Genomic DNA, 17,623 nt, shown 5'->3' with positions numbered 1-17,623 from the left:
GGGCTGTAAAATTCATTAAGGACCTGCAGGCGGAGTGATGGAGATGTCAGACGGGCAATTGTGTGGGTATTTAATCTATCAGATGTGTGGCTTGCCATTTAGGGAGACAACAGGAGGATGTGGAATCAATATGGTTCATTAGTGAGCTGCGCGTGATGGCCCAATCGGAGCCTGCCAATGGCAGCAGGCATGGGGGCCGTGCCACCTGGCTCCAAGTCACCTTGAGTGATGATGTGTCCTGGCACATGGGTGGGGACCATTCCCCACCCAGGTACCTCTCCTCACCTTCCCACTAGGCCTGGAGCTGCCTGTTGCATCCCATGGGAGCAGGGAAGAAGAGGGAGGGGGTCAGACTCCGGGCAAGGATACAGTGGTGAGGTGCAGCAGTGGGGGGAGGCGTTCCCAACCATGGTTTGGCTGCATCCCCAGGGGGTTGATTGGACTGTCTTTTCCTCCTCCTTCCATCTCCTCTGCACACAAGGCCCCACTTAACTGAGCCTCGGCCACGGTGTCTGTCCCCTCATCTCTCTGGCACCCTCCCCTTCTCATCCTCTACCACATAATCCCAGCCTGATAACTGGCCCCAGAGAGGCCTCGAGTTCCTTCTGATTGTGAACATCTCGTTCACCCCCAGCCACCCTCCTGCATCCCCGGGAAAATGGCTTTCTGCATCCCACTCTTCTTTGTTTGATGGTCAGATGTGATTTTATTTTTAAAGGCACTCAGTTGAGTCTTCCTGAAATCCAACGGCATAAAAGAAGGGGCAGCATTGTAGAAGGGCTAGGAGAGGGATATTTTTCCTCTTTGATTTGTGTGTGCGAGTGTCAGACAGACAAGGTTTCGAGTCCCAGCTCTGCCGGTGACCAACTGCAGGACCCTGAGCCCGCTAACAGGCATCCCTGAGCCACTGGCCACTGTGGGCGCCTTGAGGGTCGGGAACATACTGCCAGGCTCACCGTTGCGTGCCCAGTGTCCAGCCTGAGGCTTGTGTCTAAGGTCTGGCTCCCCAGAAGCAGACCCTGAGACAAGGACTCAAGGACCGGCAGTTTACTTGGGAGGTGACCCCAGGAAACTCAGGTGGGAGTGGGAGGTGAGACGAGGTCACTCAAGGGGGCACCGTGAAGCCAGTTACCACGGGGGCTTCTGGAGCTCTGTCCGCTGGGAAATCAGCGGGAAGGCTGTGTCTGAGCTATCCAAGCTCAGGGCGAGGAGGCTGGGGTATTGGTCCATCGACTCCTAGCCCCCATTGAGTGGGGACAGCTTCTGGGGATGTGGACACCCCATCATTCCAACTGCTCCCTTGAGAAGAAAGCTCACAGGCTAAGAGAGGCATAGACGCTTCCACTAAAGCAGCCCCTGGTGTGTGGAGGTGGGCACGGGGTCGTGTGTGGCACCAGCAGCTTCTGCCCCAGCTGGGAACTTTCCACACGTGTAAGACAAAGGTAGTATTAGTACTTATCTCATAGAGTGGGAGTGGAAATGAAATGTGCTAATACATGTAGATTTCTTGGAATAAATCCTGGAACCCAGTAAGGACTAAACAAGAGTGAGCTGCTGTTACTATTTTTGCAGTCATATCAGCTGGAGTTGCTTCAGCTGTAAAATGGGACTGTGACCCCATCTTGCTGGTTGCTTGCAGGATTAGGGACAAATCGGGTCAAGTTTCTCACACAGTGCCAGGCCAGGCCTGTAGCTTGACACTCAGCAAGGCAGTGATTGCACTTATCCCCTTGCCTCCGGGGGACCCCACGCTCATCCTCCAAGCCGGCCTGGGGACCACCAGGCAGTGCCAGGCATGGGGCGCAGGCAGCCGCGGCCACCCTGACAGCCCTTGACATCCTGTAATTGCTTTCCCGTGACAACTCCTTTAAGCACAGAGCCGCTGGCCAGAGCAATTTGCTCCCCATCAACTTTTATTTCCAGGTTTTAAAATAAGATAGAAATAAAGAAGGGGGTGGAGGAGTCCAAGAACAACACTGTGTCTGCAATAACAAGCAAGCCGGGGACCCCACACCTTGAGTGCACCTGTCAGCCCAATTCTCATCCCTCCTCCCCAGCCGCAGACTGACACGTTAGTAGGCGGAGCTCAGGTCTGGCCCCCACTGGAACACCCCCCTCCTGTAGGGCTCAGTGCCACTTCCGCTCCCCCTCCACCCGGCCAGCTGCTGGCACAGCCCAGGCAGGAGGGCCAGGCTGAGAGAAGGCTCAGCAGGAGCATGTCTGCAGAGGACTGGAAAGAGTGAGTGGTTAGAATTGGGGGTGGAAAGACAAGTACTGGCTCCACTTAGACAGCGGCTCCTATGTGCCAGGCACTGGTCTAAAGCACCTTGCTTCAGTACCTTCTAAAATCCCCACACCAACTCCATGAGACAGGTACTATTATTAGCCCCATTTTACAGATGAGGAAACTGAGGTTTAGAGTGGATGTTACTGTAGTTGTTGGCAGATGGGCCAGGAGAGGAGGTCAGGGGCCACAGAGGCTGGCCCACATCAGGCCTCAGGGGCATGGCAAGCAGTTCGGGCTTTGTCTTCAATGCCCCGGGAACCTTCTAAGCTGGAGAATGGTGTCTCGTGTGGTCAGACATTCCCTCTGGCCCTGGTGGAGGATGGGCTGCTAGCACCAGAGGAGGAGCGGGCAGATGGGTCAGGAGGCTGTGCCGCACATAGGCCGTGAAGCCCAGTGTCTTCCTCAAAGTCCCACAGCTGGATGGTTGGGCAGAAGCTGGACCAGAACCCAGATCTCACGCTCCCATTTTGAAGGGATTTTCATGACCCTACACAGAGCCACAAATCCTTCTGAGGCCCTTGGTGCCTGGTCTTGTACTGTGCCTCCCAGGGAGAAGCAGGTTTCTGACCCTCCAGGGGCAGAGAGCCCAGCAGACATAGTAGAGAGACTTTACTCACATCCCACTGTTTGCTGACTCCCATAGGGAAGGTGGGGCTGAGAGAGATCCTGAGGCCTTCTCTGCACTCAGTACTATGACCGATGAGTGATGCGGCATGGGCATGTGTGATGGAGTGGTGGCCATCCACCCCAGGTCCACGACGGAACGTGAGGGAGCCCCACCACCCACCGAGTCCCCACCCTTTCCTAACTGCCCTCCCACTCGGCGACTCACCCGACCGTGTGCTCTGAGCCTCTGTCCCCAGCCTCCCCAGTAGCACCCTTTTGTCCTAAGGCCTTCTGCACATTCAGAAGGCCAAGAGCAGGACCCGAGGGCTTTCCTGAATGCATCTTTCTTCCCATGGCCCGCAGCCTCCCCGGGATCTCTCCTGTACCCTCTGGTTCACTCCCTGGTCCCACTGCCCACCTGGAGCACTCCTCTTCTTATCCCTACATGAAGTCCAATGGGAGGCATTTCCTTACAGATGCTATCATTTCTTCTCCCAGGAGTGTGACATCGCCCCTGGCCAGGGACCCCCAGGAAGGTGCTCAGAGCAGCAGCTTCCAACCAAACCTTATTTTGCCCACCCGGCACTCACCATGCCCTCACCCATCAGCCCTGGCTTCCTACTCAGGTTAGATTGCTTCCTTCTGAGAGGACGAGGAAAACTGACACGCCGAGCATTTGCCCGGAAGTGTGGGGCAGTCCAGATGATACTTCCTGGCCATTGGCTTCTACCTCGCGTCCTAGAGAGAAGCTGAAATCCTCGTCCACAGCATGGGAGGGAGTGTGGGAACAGGGGAGAGGACTGGGCCCCATGGGCCTAATCAGGCCAAGTGGAGGTCATCCCAGCCTCTGGGCTACCAGGTTCCTCCAGTGGAGTCCCTCCTGCCTCCCACCAGCCTCCCCAGAGCTTGCAAGAGTGCAGTTAATCTCACGTAGTTTAAGGCGTTATTCCGAGGGGCTCAGCAAATGATGAATGTGGAAAGCACTACCAGTGAAGCACCGGGGCTCCGTGGAGCTGTTTTAAAATGCATTTTCCCATGTAAATTTCTGCTCCATCAATCCTTATGACATGTCAAACATTGCTATTGTTTCCTGAACAAATTGTACCGTGTGCCCTTCTCTGCAGATTTGTGCACGGGAGCAGAACTGCTCGCCGGTGCCCGCTGCCTGCCACGGTTGGTGGGACCCAGGGCTGCTGGGACGGCAGCTGGGCCCGCCTTGCTTCAGAGCAGAAGCCCCGTGCGGGGCATCCGGGCGAGCGTGCGTGACGGGGGTGTGGACGCCGGCGGGGAGTGACTGAGTGCGTGCCTGCCAGCTGCCGGCCTGCAGGGAGAGGTGCACAGGTGGCTGGGGAAGGGACGAGGAGGGGTCCCCAGGGCTGAGGCTCGGGTGGGTGTGGGGGCTGCTCGAGACTGAGGTTGGGTCAGATGTGCATGAGTTTCTGCGTGTGAGTACGTAGCGGGATGGGGTCCACCTGAGCCAGACAGAGGAAAAGAGAGGTTTCTGTGAGAGTATGTGAGGGTGGGGGTGGGACAGGGAGGTATTGGGGGCTGCCTGAGACACAGGGAGGAAGAGAGAGAGAGAAGATGTGTGTGTGCGTGTGTGTGTGTGTGTGTGTGTGTGTGAAGAGAGAGAGAAGTAGGTAGGGAAGCGAGAGGGCACAGGTGTACAAAAGAAGACACAGGGCAGGACTTTCTAGCTATAAAGAAGGGTACAGGGTGTTTAGAAACCTGAGAGAGGAGGGCGTCTGGCCCAGGGAGGGGATCAGGGGACCAGAGTGCAGCAGCGGCATCCGATGAGCGGCAGTTGGAGGCAGACCCGGGAGGAGGCCAGAGCAGGTGGGGGTCAGGTCGAGGCATAAGGCCCAACGTCAGCAGATGGGCGTCTGCAAGGCCATGACGAGGGACAACAGGGAGGTGCAGGGATCCATGGGGATGGTGTGTCGGCAAGGCAGGTAGCCTGTAAGGGAGGCCCCTGGTTCAGGGCAAATGAATGGAAGAGGGCGAGAGATGGCCACTGTTCATTGTCAAAACAGGCTGGGTCAGAAGGGGGCTCTTGGGAGGAGACAAAGAGACAAGAGGACCTGATCGCTGTTGAAATGGTGGATTCCTGGGAGTGGGCATGAGAGGTTGTGATGAGCATCAGAGGGCAGGGAGCTGGGCTGAGCATAGAGCCCTGGCATCCAAGTTGAAGGAAGAGCTATATCCACAGGGTGCTGGGTGAAGAGCCCTGCAAGGGTCAGAAGGGTGCCCACAGCCAGCCAGGCTGCCCCGGCCTTTAGCAGGTGACAGCCTCCCCCAGTCTAGGCCCTGAGCCACCTGCACACACCAAGACCAAGCTTGGGTGGGATGGGACTGGGGGGAACCTTTGAGGATGAAGGACCTTGGCTAAGGGCCTGCGTCCTGGGAAGTGACATCCAGGGACCCCTGCATCCTCTGCTTACGGGCACAACCAGAATTGCTGGAGCCCACCCACTCAAGGCAGAGGCTGGGGGCAGAGCCTGTGACAAGAAGGAAAAGACCGCCTGTTGGGGCCTCATCTACAGGGTGCGTACAGTGACGTGGCAGGAGCACCCTGGATCCCATGGCCGAGCTCGCAAACTGCAGGAGGACGCCTCTCCTCCAGCCCCACCAACGGGGGAGGGGTGCAGGGGAGGGGAGCGTTTGAGAGCCCCTGCCTTGCAGTTGACTGTATTGGGTTCATGTCCTGGTACCGTGGCTCTTTGACCTTGGGCAAGTTGATTGACCTTTCTGAGCCTCAGTTCCCTCCATCTGTAAAATAGAAATAATACTGGTGCTTCCCAAAGGGAAGGACGTCCCGAAAGTCCTTCCCATAGGACTTTGGGGAAGATAGAGTGAACCAAAGCATGGGAAATGCTGGGCACAGTGCCTGACACTGTAAGTGCTCAAAGGGAAATGGCAGGGGGTCATTTGACCCCCTCCCACCCTATATAGCCAGGGGAAAGTTGGACGTTTCTGACATGAGCCTGGCTGGTCTGGGGATCTGGCTATTCCTCCACTGCAGGCTCACCTTGTCTTAACCTTTGGAATTTCCCCCCGCCCCCCACCACCGTGTGTATTTATTTTTCTCTTTTTTGTCAGCAGAAGAAAATTACACTTTTGCCGGCATTGTCCATCATGGAAATAAGCACTCGCGGATGCAATTATAAAGGCCCAAATGAGGGAATTAGTTTTGCTGGTAATGCCAGTGTTGAGGAGAATAGGAGGAGATGCCTTATAAATCAGGCGCTGGGCAGCAGCCAGCCCCGGCCGCACCTTGTCCCATGAGCTGACCGCGGGGACAGATGCTGACCCGCCGGCCGGTCTTCCTGGGCTGCAGACGCTTCCACTGGAGGAGACAGAGACATTCTGAGCCGCCTCCGGGCCTCGGTGAGAGCGGTTCTCACCAGGACCTCCCAGGCTTCTCGGTGTCCAGCCGGTGACTGCCCTGTAGACCCAAATACACTTTGCCAAAGATCTTCTCCAGGACTAGTCAACCTAAAATAGCAACCGAGTCACCTGCTAGCCCGTTTTCTGCTGTACTTCCCCACACTTACCACTGTCTGAAATTGTTATTTAGCTATTTCTCTCCTCCATTATTGTCTGTCTCCCCTTTCTGATTATAAGTCACATTCCAGCAAGGGCATTGTCATGCTGATGGCCGTGGCTTCAGAGCCGGGCACAGTAGCTGACACATTGGAAACGCTCGGAAAGTATTTACTGAGCACGTGACTGAGCGCGAGTCTGATCATCATCTTGGTGAAGGTTCTTTCTGTGGTGTGCCAGGCGCCCCCCCATCTGCCCCTCCACACCCACGCTGTCCTTCTCACCTGCTCTGCACGTGCCTGCAGGCTGACGGTGAGGGCTGCTCAGTGAGTGCTCCCCCCACCCCCCATCCCACCCGCCTCTAAGGTTTGGCCAGTAGGGAGCTTGGACGAGAGACCTGAGCTTGGGAGACTTACTGGAGATGCTTTATAAACCCCAGCCCTGCCTCCTGGGCAACCTAAGGAGCCCCACTCTGGCTGCTCACAGCCCACCAAGGTGTTTGCTGATGGGAGCACTAGCCCCCCAGAAGGAAGGTCATGCTGGCCCTCAGTGTCTGGCAATGGAAATCCCAGAGTTTACTAAATTTGGCGAAGATTTTGAGCCCTGTGCCAGGCACAACACAGTATACAAAAGTAAGTTAGGTACAGACTTGTCCGTCAAGGGGAGGGAACGGGGCATACACAAGCAGGTTTCAGGGACAGCAGACTGCTGAGTATTATTCTAAAACAGGTCCAGCCAGGGGCTCTCAGGTCAAGAACAGCAAGCAGCCAGGGAGCTCCCTAAGGGAGGGGGCATTTGGAGGGGTGGGCAGCAGTTACGGAATGAAGGGATGATGCAACCAGGCAATGAGAAGACAGTTTGGGTGCATCAGGGAGAGATGGATACAAAATCGCCAAGGCCAGCCAGGCTCTGCAGAGCCTTGACGACAGGTGCTGGTCTGAAATTAATTCAGCAGCACTGGGGAGCCACTGAAGGTCTTTGAGCAGAGGAAGATCATTCTAGCCATTGGTTTTGACTTCTTACCCCTGGGCATCTTATGAGAGTCATGGCAAGTGGCAAAATGTGCTAGTGTGTACCTGGGGGTGAGATTCTAGCCCAGGTGGAATAGTAACAGGGACACAGAGGCATCAGAGAGGGGGCCAGCAGCACAGTTGAGGTGCCCACCTGGAACCCTGGTTTGGCATTTCTTAGAGTCGCCAGGTACAATATGAGAGTCAGCCAGCCTGGCCAGCTGAGCCATCCCCTTCCCCCATCCCTGTAGCCATCTGACTGGCCTGCGAGATCCCAGAAGTGACCCTGCAGGGAGACAGAACGTCCCAGAACGTGGCAGGAGGAAGGGTGTTCATGGCCTGAGGAGGACATTTGTCCTCTCTGCACGGGCCCCTGGTCACTTCTCAAACCCTCCTTCCTAAAGTGGGCCCAAGGGTCACTGTCTGTTTGGCACGTGATTCGTCTGTTGATTTTTCAGTTGCTTAGGCACAAAGCAGGTTCTGGGAAGGAGGTTGTTGTGAAAAGTGCTGCAACAAGCAGAGTGGGGCTGGGACAGAGAGACCTGCCTGGGTGGGACAGGTTGCAGGGTGGGTAGTGGAGCAGACCCCAGCAGCGCCCTCTACTGGGCTGGCCAGCACGGCCAAGCAGCTCCTTGGCCTCCACAGGACGCTGCTCCGAGGGCGTATGCCACAAGCTGCTAAACGGTTTTCAACACAGGGATCTGGAGGCCAGCTCTGGCGCTTACCAGCTGTGAAATCTTGGGAAAGTTCCTTATCATCCTGCCTCTGTTTCCTTGTTTGTTAAAGACAGGGAGCAGAGGGTTCTAACAGTACTTGCCACGTATGGGTGTGGCCAAAATGAAACAGTGTACATACATACGTGGTGTGGATGTGGATGCAGGTGTACCTATAGATGACGGATATAGGAGCTTTCCTGAGCCGCCCTGATGTCCAGGCCCCGTGACCCCACCCTGGCCTCGGGGATCCGCAGCCTCCTGGGGTGGGAGACACATCAGCTCCACAGAGCAGTCACAGCTGGGAATATCTCCAGCAGGGTGGAGCCCTAACCCAACCTTGGGGAGCCAGGAGGACAGGAGCAGGGGAGCCAGGTGGGAGAGGAAGGAAGCGATCCCGGCAGAGGGAACAGCATGAGCAGAGCCAGTCAGGTCCGGGAGCCGCACATGGTCCAGCCTGCACGTGGTCAGAGATGAGGCCAGAGCTGGCAGCCAAGGCCCAAGTACAGGGCTAAGAATGCATGTAGAGGAGGAGGGCCTTCAGCGGGGCCGCCTAGTGGGCAGATTTGCTGCCTTCTCTGGGCACAGGCAGCAGCCTGGCACTGGCCTGAGCACCCGGACCAGGCCCTTTGTGTTGGTGCTGGCTGCTCCCACCCTGGCAGGCGCACAGAAGTAGCTTTTCATCTTCATATTATTCTGCTTCGTGCACGTGAAAAATGAAAGTTCTCCCTCTCCTCATCACCAGGCATACATATTTCATACGGTCATTAGACGGTGGCACTGAAGGACTCACAAATCTTCCCCGGTTAACATCGGCGGCCTGGGCAGGCAGCAAGAGGCCCCTGGGGAGAGGGGTCACCGTGGGAACCATGGCTGTGCTCAGTCCACTCGGGGAGGGAGTGGGGACTTGGCAGGGGTGGTAGAGGCCAGCGTCTGCCTGGAGAGAGAGGACAGTTCTATCTTGTTCCCAGGGGCTCGTCACCTAACTTCCCTGAGCCTCAGGGTGAAGAGGACTGGACAGGGGGACCTCGGGGGTCCTTCCCACCCTAACAGTCCGAGTGCAATTCCATAGGGCACATAGATGTGGAGGGCTTGTCCCCAGGGTCCCGATGTGGCCTTCAGGGGCAGGGAACCCCCCTTGTGGCTTGGCCCAGCCCACTCTGCTGACCCCTCTGCCGCTCCTAGCCTCTCTCCTCCTTTTCCCTCTCTCCTTCTTTTCGCCCCTCCCTTTCCCTTAGAATCCGCTCTCCTTGCTTTTGCCCCCATCTCTCCACCACCCCTTTCTTACTAGAATTGGTTCCTTCATTTTCCAGGCATTTGTGAAGCACCTGCCATGTGCCAGGCACTGTCCAGGCTGAGAGGCGAGCCTGGCAGATGCAGCCCTACCCTCTTTGCTTCCCCAAACCCTTTCCTTTGACAAATGAGGATGCCGAGGCCCCAGGAGGTTGCTGTTTGGTCACACGGTGACCTGGGCTGCTGACTCTGACCTGGAGCTAGGGTCTCTGCATTACACTCACCCCTCGCCAAAGGGCTTGATGGCATCTGGTCAGCTGCTCCCCAGACTGAGCTGCAGTTATTATAGTCTAGTAATACCATGCATGGTGGTGATCATTTGTTGGTGGAATGAAAGGGGACTTATGGGTGCCTCCCCGCCTTCTCTGGTCCCTGAAAGGGGAGGAGAGAGGTGGGCTTATTATCAGAAGTTTTGGTCTCCTCTGCCCTGGAATAACCAGACACCTCTCCTTCTGCGAACAAGTTCTCTTCTTGGTTTAGAAGCAAGAACACGTTGAGGCGAAGGATGTGACAAGCAGGCACTGGGTTCAAATCCTAACTTTGCCGCTCTTTTAGCTGTGAAGCCTTGGGTGAGCTGTTCACTCTCTCTGTGCCTCAGTTTCCCCATCTGTAAATTGGGGGTGGTAGTAATAATAGCACCTACGTCATAGGGTCATTATGAAGATACAATACGTGATAAGTGCGAGGAGTCGATAAATGCAGTTGTCGGGAGGAGTGGCTCAGGGCACGGGGGAGGATCTGCCCTGGAATCGGTCCTGGGTTAGAGGGTGGGTTACATAGCTCGGCGTTTACCTTTCCATTTATTAGACACGCATCCCCCGAGAACCTGAGATGCTCTTGGAGCCTGGCCAGGGCTGTGAGAAGACAGAGGTCCACACACAGTTTGCTGAACACAGTGGGGACACTGAATGGAACAGTGGGTACAAGAGCCTGTCCTTAAAAGCAGGCTGCCCACAGCCCCTGGAATTGGCTTCCTTCTGGATAACCAAGTTTTCTGGAAAACTGAGATCTTAACCCTTTGGGTATAAACACTTTTTTTCATTTAAATCATTTGGAATATATCATTTACTTCTCTGCCTTCCTGAATTCAATATACTGAACACAAGTTGGCGTTTTCTTGAAATTCGGGTTTATTGTAAAGAACACAGAATGGAATAGATTTCACAGAATCCAAGAACTTTAAAAGGAACCTCAAAAAATATTTAGTACCAAGGTATTGAGCAGGGGGAAATAGGGAGAGGCTGATCAAGGGGTACAAACTTTGTTATAAGATGAATAAGGTCTGAGGATCTAATGTATAACATGGTGACTATAGTTGATAACACTGTACCGTACCATTGAAATTTGCTGAGAAAGTAGAACTTAAGTATTCTCACCTGACAAGGAACAAAAGGGTAAATCTGTGAGGTGATGGGTGGTTAATTAACTCAATAGTGGGAATCTTTTCCATTGTCAATTATACCTCAATATAATATATTATCATAATTTATTGTATAATAAAGTTATAAAATAATTTTTGTCAATTATACCTCAAAGCTAAAAAATAAAAATAAACAAAAATAGGTATTGAAACATATTTTTAGCAGCAGAACCTTTATCCAGCTGTGATCTTAGAGAAGCCCTGAGTGTAAAACAGATGACCCTAAGGTCAGCCCAAGGCCTTTCCCTCCAGGCTTCTGGTGGCAGGTAGCAGTTTGCCCAGCTCTAGGGCATGGCCAGGGAGGGAGCAGAGGTCACAGTGCCTGGCACAGAGTACATGCTTACTAAGTAACTATTGAATGAATGCATGAATGGTGTCACTTAGTCTGCACTGTGGAATGTAACCACGCCAGCGACAATGCAGAAGCCCAGAGGTTCCAGCCGCAAAAGCCAAGCCTCTACTATAACTACCATTGTCCTGGACAAGGGAGGGGATGGAGAGGGGCCCCACGTAGATGGCCTAAAGGAAGGAACCCTGGGATGGGAGTAGGGATCTCAGGTTCTGCCCCACTCTCCTTGAATCTGCTCATGACCTAGCGTGGTGACAGGGTTACACCAGACCTCACTGTGGTCTGGGCCTCAGTTTTGTGATCTGTGTGATGGGTAGAAATGTGTGTCTTCCTCATCATGTTGTGACAGTTGTGAGGATAAAATGAGGTCTTAATAAACCTGGATGCCCTTTGACAATGTAAAATATATGGAGTGCAGGCTGGCAGTAGTCACCATTGTTGCCATTATCATCAGGCATAAGGCAGGCCACTCTCGCTCCAGTCTCTTTTGACTGTAGGTGATAGAAAGCCAACTTGGACCAGCCTGGATAAAAGAGATCTTGTTGGACTCACAAACCAAACTGAGGTGGGAAGGGATGTCAGATTCAGGACTCTAGAACTACCAAGATCAGCCCCTCTCTTCATCCTCCCTACACATCCAGCAACTCCCACTTCACATCGTCCCAGTTTCACTGCCCCAGAGGAAAGCTTTTATCCCCAGCAACAATAAGAAGAATCCCAGGGAAGGATTCTAATAGGCCCCTGCTGCAGTCAGGGACCACTCCCAGCCTAGTCCCTGAGGTCACAGGACTAGGTCCCACTTGGACCACTTGTTCGAGCAGAGAGGGATGCCAAAGAAGATGGGTGGGGGTGGGCAGCAGACTGTTTCCAGCAGAAGAGGTTGCCAACCAGATGACAGTCTGCTTGATACATGCAGTGGATTATTCCCAGGGTTAAAGAAGGGGGAACACCAGAAATCCACCCAAGAGGCCTCCCCCACTAGGTACCACATCTGACTTGAAGGCTTTGGGGACTGGAGGAGAGTCACTGGAGGAGGCTACCAGATGGTTGAACCCACCCCCACTTTTGTTTGAGGTATTTTTTAAACCTACAAGTTATGACCCCAAGCCACAGGTCTAGGGTCTCTCCCCCAAGCCCTCTGAACATCTACAGAGAATGTCTGACATGAGTCCAGGAGGGGTGGTTTCGCATAGTTAGAGATTTAGGTAGAAGACTGTTCCTCCGGAACTGTGTGCTCCAGTATTAATTTAAATCGCCGTTTGTGACTGGTGAAAACCTTATTGAACAGCATGGCTCTAGAAAATTCGGCCTGGGCCTGAGGAGTTGTGTGGGGGAAGCACGGGTTTGCTGTGGACATTTCCTGCTGAGATTGGGAGCCTCGGCTGGTTCTGGCAGTAATGACTTCTTTTTCTTACCTTTGCAGGCAACAGACAATGACGTGGGCACCTTCGGGGAAGTCAACTACTTCTTCAGCGATGACCCTGATCGGTGAGCCCCTGCCCCTGGCCTTCCGAGGTGGCTCTCTGCCACTCAGCAGGCCCAGGACACTTCTTGGTGCCCAGGAAAAGTGCTGTGCCCCTGTGGCTAGGGAACTGGCCTGTGAGTCAGAGCTCATGGGCACTGCTGCTGCTTTGGCCCTGCTTGTGGTGCAGTGTTGCTCAAGTCCCCTAAACTCTCTGGGGCATAGTTTCTCTGACCCTCAAAAGATAGCTTTTAGTTTGGGGAATGAAGAAGCTTTTTTTTTTTACCTTGCCTAATGTCTTTATTTTACAGGGGGGACATTTAAGCCAAGGGAGAAAAGTAACCATTTTTACAAACTTTTCCGTGTCCTTTTGTTCTGTTGTTGAAAAATGAAAATCAAATGACAGTAGATTTTCCCTTTTGCTTTAGTTTCTAAAAATATCAGAGTGAAATTGTCCACACATAGTTCCTTTTTTTTTAGCTCTTCAATACTTTGTTTTAATTTAATTTTTACTTTATATTGGAGTATAGTTGACTTACAATGTTGTGTTAGTTTCAGGTATACAGCAAAGTGATTTAGTTATACAAATATATGTATCCATTCTTTGTCAGATTCTTTTCCCATATAGGTTATTACAGAATATTGAGTAGAGTTCCCTGTGCTATACAGTAGGTCCTCGTTGATTATCTGTTTTATATATACTGGTATATATCTGTTAATCCCAAACTCCTAATTTATCCCTCCCCCTATCACCTTTCCCCTTTGGTAACCATGAGTATGTTTTTGAAGTCTGTGAGTCTGTTTCTATTTTGTAAATAAGTTCATTTGTATCATTTTTTAGATTCCACATATAAGTGATATCATATGATATTTGTCTTTCTGTCTGACTTACTTCACTTAGTATGATAATCTCTAGGTCCTTCCATGTTGCTACAAATGGCATTACTGCATTCTTGTTTATGGCTGAGGAGTATTCCATTGTATATATGTACCACATCTTCTTTATCCATTCTTCTGTTGATGGATATTTAGGTTGCTTCCATGTCTTGGCCATTGTAAATAATTCTGCATGAACACAGGGGTGCATGTATCTTTTTGAATTATGGTTTTCTCCAGATAGATGGCCAGGAGTAGGATTGCTGGATCATATGGTAGCTCTACTTTTAGTTTTTTGAGGATCCCCCGTTCTGTTCTCCATAGTGGCTGCATCAATTTACATTCCCACCAACAGTGTAGGAGGGTTCCCTTTTCTCCACACCTCCCCAGCATTTATTGTTTGTAGGCTTTTTGATGGCCATTCTAACTGGTGTGAGGTGATACCTGATTGTAGTTTTGTTTTTTTTGTTTTTTTAAATTTATTTATTTATTTTATTTTTGGCTGCATTGGGTCTTCATTGCTGCACGCGGGCTTTTTCTAGTTGCGGCGAGCAGGGGTTACTCTTCATTGCGGCATGTGGGCTTCTCATTGCGGTGGCTTCTCTTGTTGTGGAGCATGGGCTCTAGGCACGCGGGCTTCAGTAGTTGTGGCATGTGGGCTCAGTAGTTGTGGCTCACAGGCCTAGCTGCTCCGCAGCATGTGGGATCTTCCCAGACCAGGGCTCGAACCCGTGTCCCCTGCATTGGCAGGCAGATTCTTAACCTCTGCGCCACCAGGGAAGCCCCCTGATTGTAGTTTTGATTTGAATTTCTCTAATAATTAGAGATGTTGAGCACCTTTTCAAGTACTTTTTGGTCATCTGTATGTCTTCTTTGGAGAAATGTCTATCTGATATTCTGCCCATTTTTGATTGGGTTGTTTGGGTTTTGTTTTTTTTTTTAATATAGAGCTGCATGAGCTGTCTGTATATTTGGAAGGTTAATCCCTTCTCAGTGGCTTCATTTACAAATATTTTCTCCCATTCTGCGGGTTGTGTTTTCATTTTGTGTATCGTTTCCTTTGCTGTGCAAAAGTTCTTTAGTCTAATTAGGTCACATTTGCTTATTTTTGTTTTTATTTTCATTACTCTAGGAGGTGGATCCAAAAGGATATTGCTGTAATTTATGTCAAAGAGTGTTCTGCCTATGTTTTCCTCTAAGAGTTTTATAGTGTCTGACCTTACATTTAGGTCTTTGACCCATGTTGAATTTATCTTTGTGTATGGTGTTAGGGAGTGTTCTAATTTCATTCTTTTACATGTAGCTGTCCAGTTTTCCCAGCACCATTTGTTGAAGAGACTGTCTTTTCTCCATTGTATATTCTTGCATCCTTTGTCATAGATTAATTGACCTTAGGTGCATGGGTTTATTTCTGGGTTTTCTATCCTGTTCCATTGGTCTATATTTCTGTTTTTGTGCCAGAACCATACTGTTTTGATGACTGTAACTTTATGGTATAGTCTGAAGTCAGGGAGCCTGATTCCTCCAGCTTCAGTTTTCTTTCTCAGGATTGCCTTGGCTATTTGGAGTCTTTTGTGTTTCCATACAAATTTTTAAATTTTTGTTGTTGTTCTGTGACAAATGTCTTCGGTAGTTTGATAGTGATTGCATTGAATCTATAGATTGCCATGGGTAGTATAGGCATTTTGATAATATTGATTCTTCTAATCCAAGAACATGGTGGATCTTTCCATCAGTTTCTGTCATCTTCGATTTCTTTGATCAGTGTCTGTATAGTTTTCAGAGTACAGGTCTTTTTTCTCCTTAGGGAGGTTTATTCCTAGGTATTTTCTTCTTTTTGACGCGATGGTAAATGGGATCGTTTCTTTAATTTCTCTATCTGAACTTCCTTTGTATAGGAACTTTAGTGTATAGGAATGCAACAGATTTCTGTGTATTAATTTTGTATCCTGCAACTTTACCGAATTCACTGATGAGCTCTAGTAGTTTTCTGGTAGCATCTTTAGGATTTTCTATGTAGAGTATCATGTCATTTGCAAACAGTGACAGTTTTACTTCTCCTTTTCCAATCTGGATTCCATTTATTTATTTTTCTTCTCTGATTACCATGGCTAAGACTTCCAGAACTATGTTGAGTAAAAGTGGTGAGAGTGGGCACCCTTGTCTTGTTCCTGATCTTAGAGGAAATACTTTCAGCTTTTCACTGAGAGAATGTTGTTAGCTGTGGGTTTGTCATATATGGTCTTCGTTATGTTGAGGTAGGTTCCCTCTATGCCCACTTTCTGGAGAGGTTTTTTTTAATATTTATTTTATTTATTTCATTATTAATTTATTTATTTTGGCTGCACTGGGTCTTAGTTGTGGCACATGGGATCTTCGTTGCAGCATGTGGGATCTTTTTAGTTGCAGCATGTGGGACCTTCTTAGTTGTGGAATGCAGACTTCTTAGTTGCAGCATGCAGACTCTTAGCTGCAGCATGAAAACTTAATTGCAGCATGAGTGTGGGATCTAGTTCCCCGACCAGGGATTGAACCCCAGTCCCCTACGTTGGGACCACGGTGTCTTACCCGCTGGACCACCGGGGAAGTCCCTGGAGAGTTTTTTATCATAAATGGGTGTTGAATTTTTTTTTTTTAATTTGGGGGTGCTGCATACCGTAACCTTCTTTAGGAGCGTCACAGTACTCATTAGGTGTTTTTGTTTGTTTGTTTGTTTGTTTTTTTTGGCTGCGTTGGGTCTTCGTTGCTGCGTGTGGGCTTTCTCTAGTGGCAAGAGGGGGCTACTCTTCGTTGCGGTGTGCGGGCTTCTCATTGCGGTGGCTTCTCGTTGCAGAGCACGGGCTCTAGGTGTGCAGACTTCAGTAGTTGTGGCTTGCGGGCTCTAGAGCACAGGCTCAGTAGTTGTGGCGCACGGGCTTAGTTGCTCCACAGCATGTGGGATCTTCCCGGACCAGGGATCGAACCCGTGTCCCCTACACTGGCAGGTGGATTCTTAACCACTGTGCCACCAGGGAAGTCCCCATGGGTGTTGAATTTTATCAAAAGCTTTTTCTGCATCTATTGAGATTATCATATGGTTTTTATTCTTCAATTTCTTAATGTGGTGTATCACACTGATTGATTTGCGGATATTGAAAAATCCTTGCATCCCTGGGATAACTCCCACTTAATCATGGTATATGATCCTTTTAATGTATTGTTGGATTCGGTTCACTAGTATTCTGTTGAGGATTTCTGTGTCCATGTTCGTCAGTGATGTTGGCCTATAATTTTCTTTTTCTGTGGTATCTTTGTCTGGTTTTGGTATCAGCTGATGGTAGGCTTATACAATGAGCTTGGGAGTGTTCCTTCCTCTGCAGTTTTTGGAAGAGTTTCAGAAGGATAGGTGTTAACTCTTCTCTAAATGTTTGATAGAATTCTCCTGTGAAGCCTGATCCTGGACTTTTCTTTGTTGGATTTTTTAAAAAATTTATATATTTTCTTAATGTTTTTGACTGTGTTAGACCTTAGTTGCAGCACGTGGGATCTTTCGTTGAGGCACGGGGTTTTCATTGCAGTGCTCAGGCTTCTCTCTAGTTGTGGTGCACAGGCTTCTCTCTAGTTGTAGCACGCAGGCTTCTCTATAGTTGTGACATGCAGGTTTTCTCTCTCTAGTTGTGGCACGTGGGCTCCAGGGCATGTGGGCTCTGTAGCTGTAGCATGCAGGCTCCGGAACGCGTGGGCTCTGTATTTTGCAGAACGTGGGCTCTCTCATTGAGTCGTGCAAGCTCAGTATTTGTGGCATGTGGGCTTAGTTGCCCTGTGGTATGTGGGACCTTAATTCCCCAACCAGGGATCAAACTTGTGTCCCCTGCATTGGAAGACGGATTCTTTACCACTGGACCACCAGGGAAGTCCCTTGTTGGATGTTTTAAAATCACAGTTTCAATTCCAATACTTATGATTGGTTTGTTCATATTTTCTATTTCTTCCTAGTTCAGTCTTGGGAGATTATACCTTTCTAAGGATTTGTCCATTTCTTCTAGCTTGTCCATCTTATTGCCATATAGTTGCTTGTGGTAGTC

At 50.5% G+C, this 17,623-nt stretch overlaps 1 protein-coding gene across 1 annotated transcript in view; it reads left to right on the top strand.

Annotated features, from left to right (window-relative positions):
* CDH23 (cadherin related 23) overlaps positions 1–17,623 on the top strand; it is a 452,316-nt gene that overhangs the window by 274,783 nt on the left and 159,910 nt on the right. Inside the window, exon 14 of the mRNA XM_082424358.1 lies at positions 12,645–12,709. Coding sequence (XP_082280484.1) covers positions 12,645–12,709 — 65 coding nt within the window. The remainder of the gene's footprint in view (positions 1–12,644; positions 12,710–17,623) is intronic.

Source organism: Balaenoptera physalus (genome assembly GCF_965194825.1).
Source record: "Balaenoptera physalus genome assembly, chromosome: 14".
Lineage (NCBI taxonomy): Eukaryota > Metazoa > Chordata > Mammalia > Artiodactyla > Balaenopteridae > Balaenoptera > Balaenoptera physalus.
Note: the sequence above shows the minus strand (reverse complement) of the source record. Positions and strands in the feature narration are given on the sequence as shown.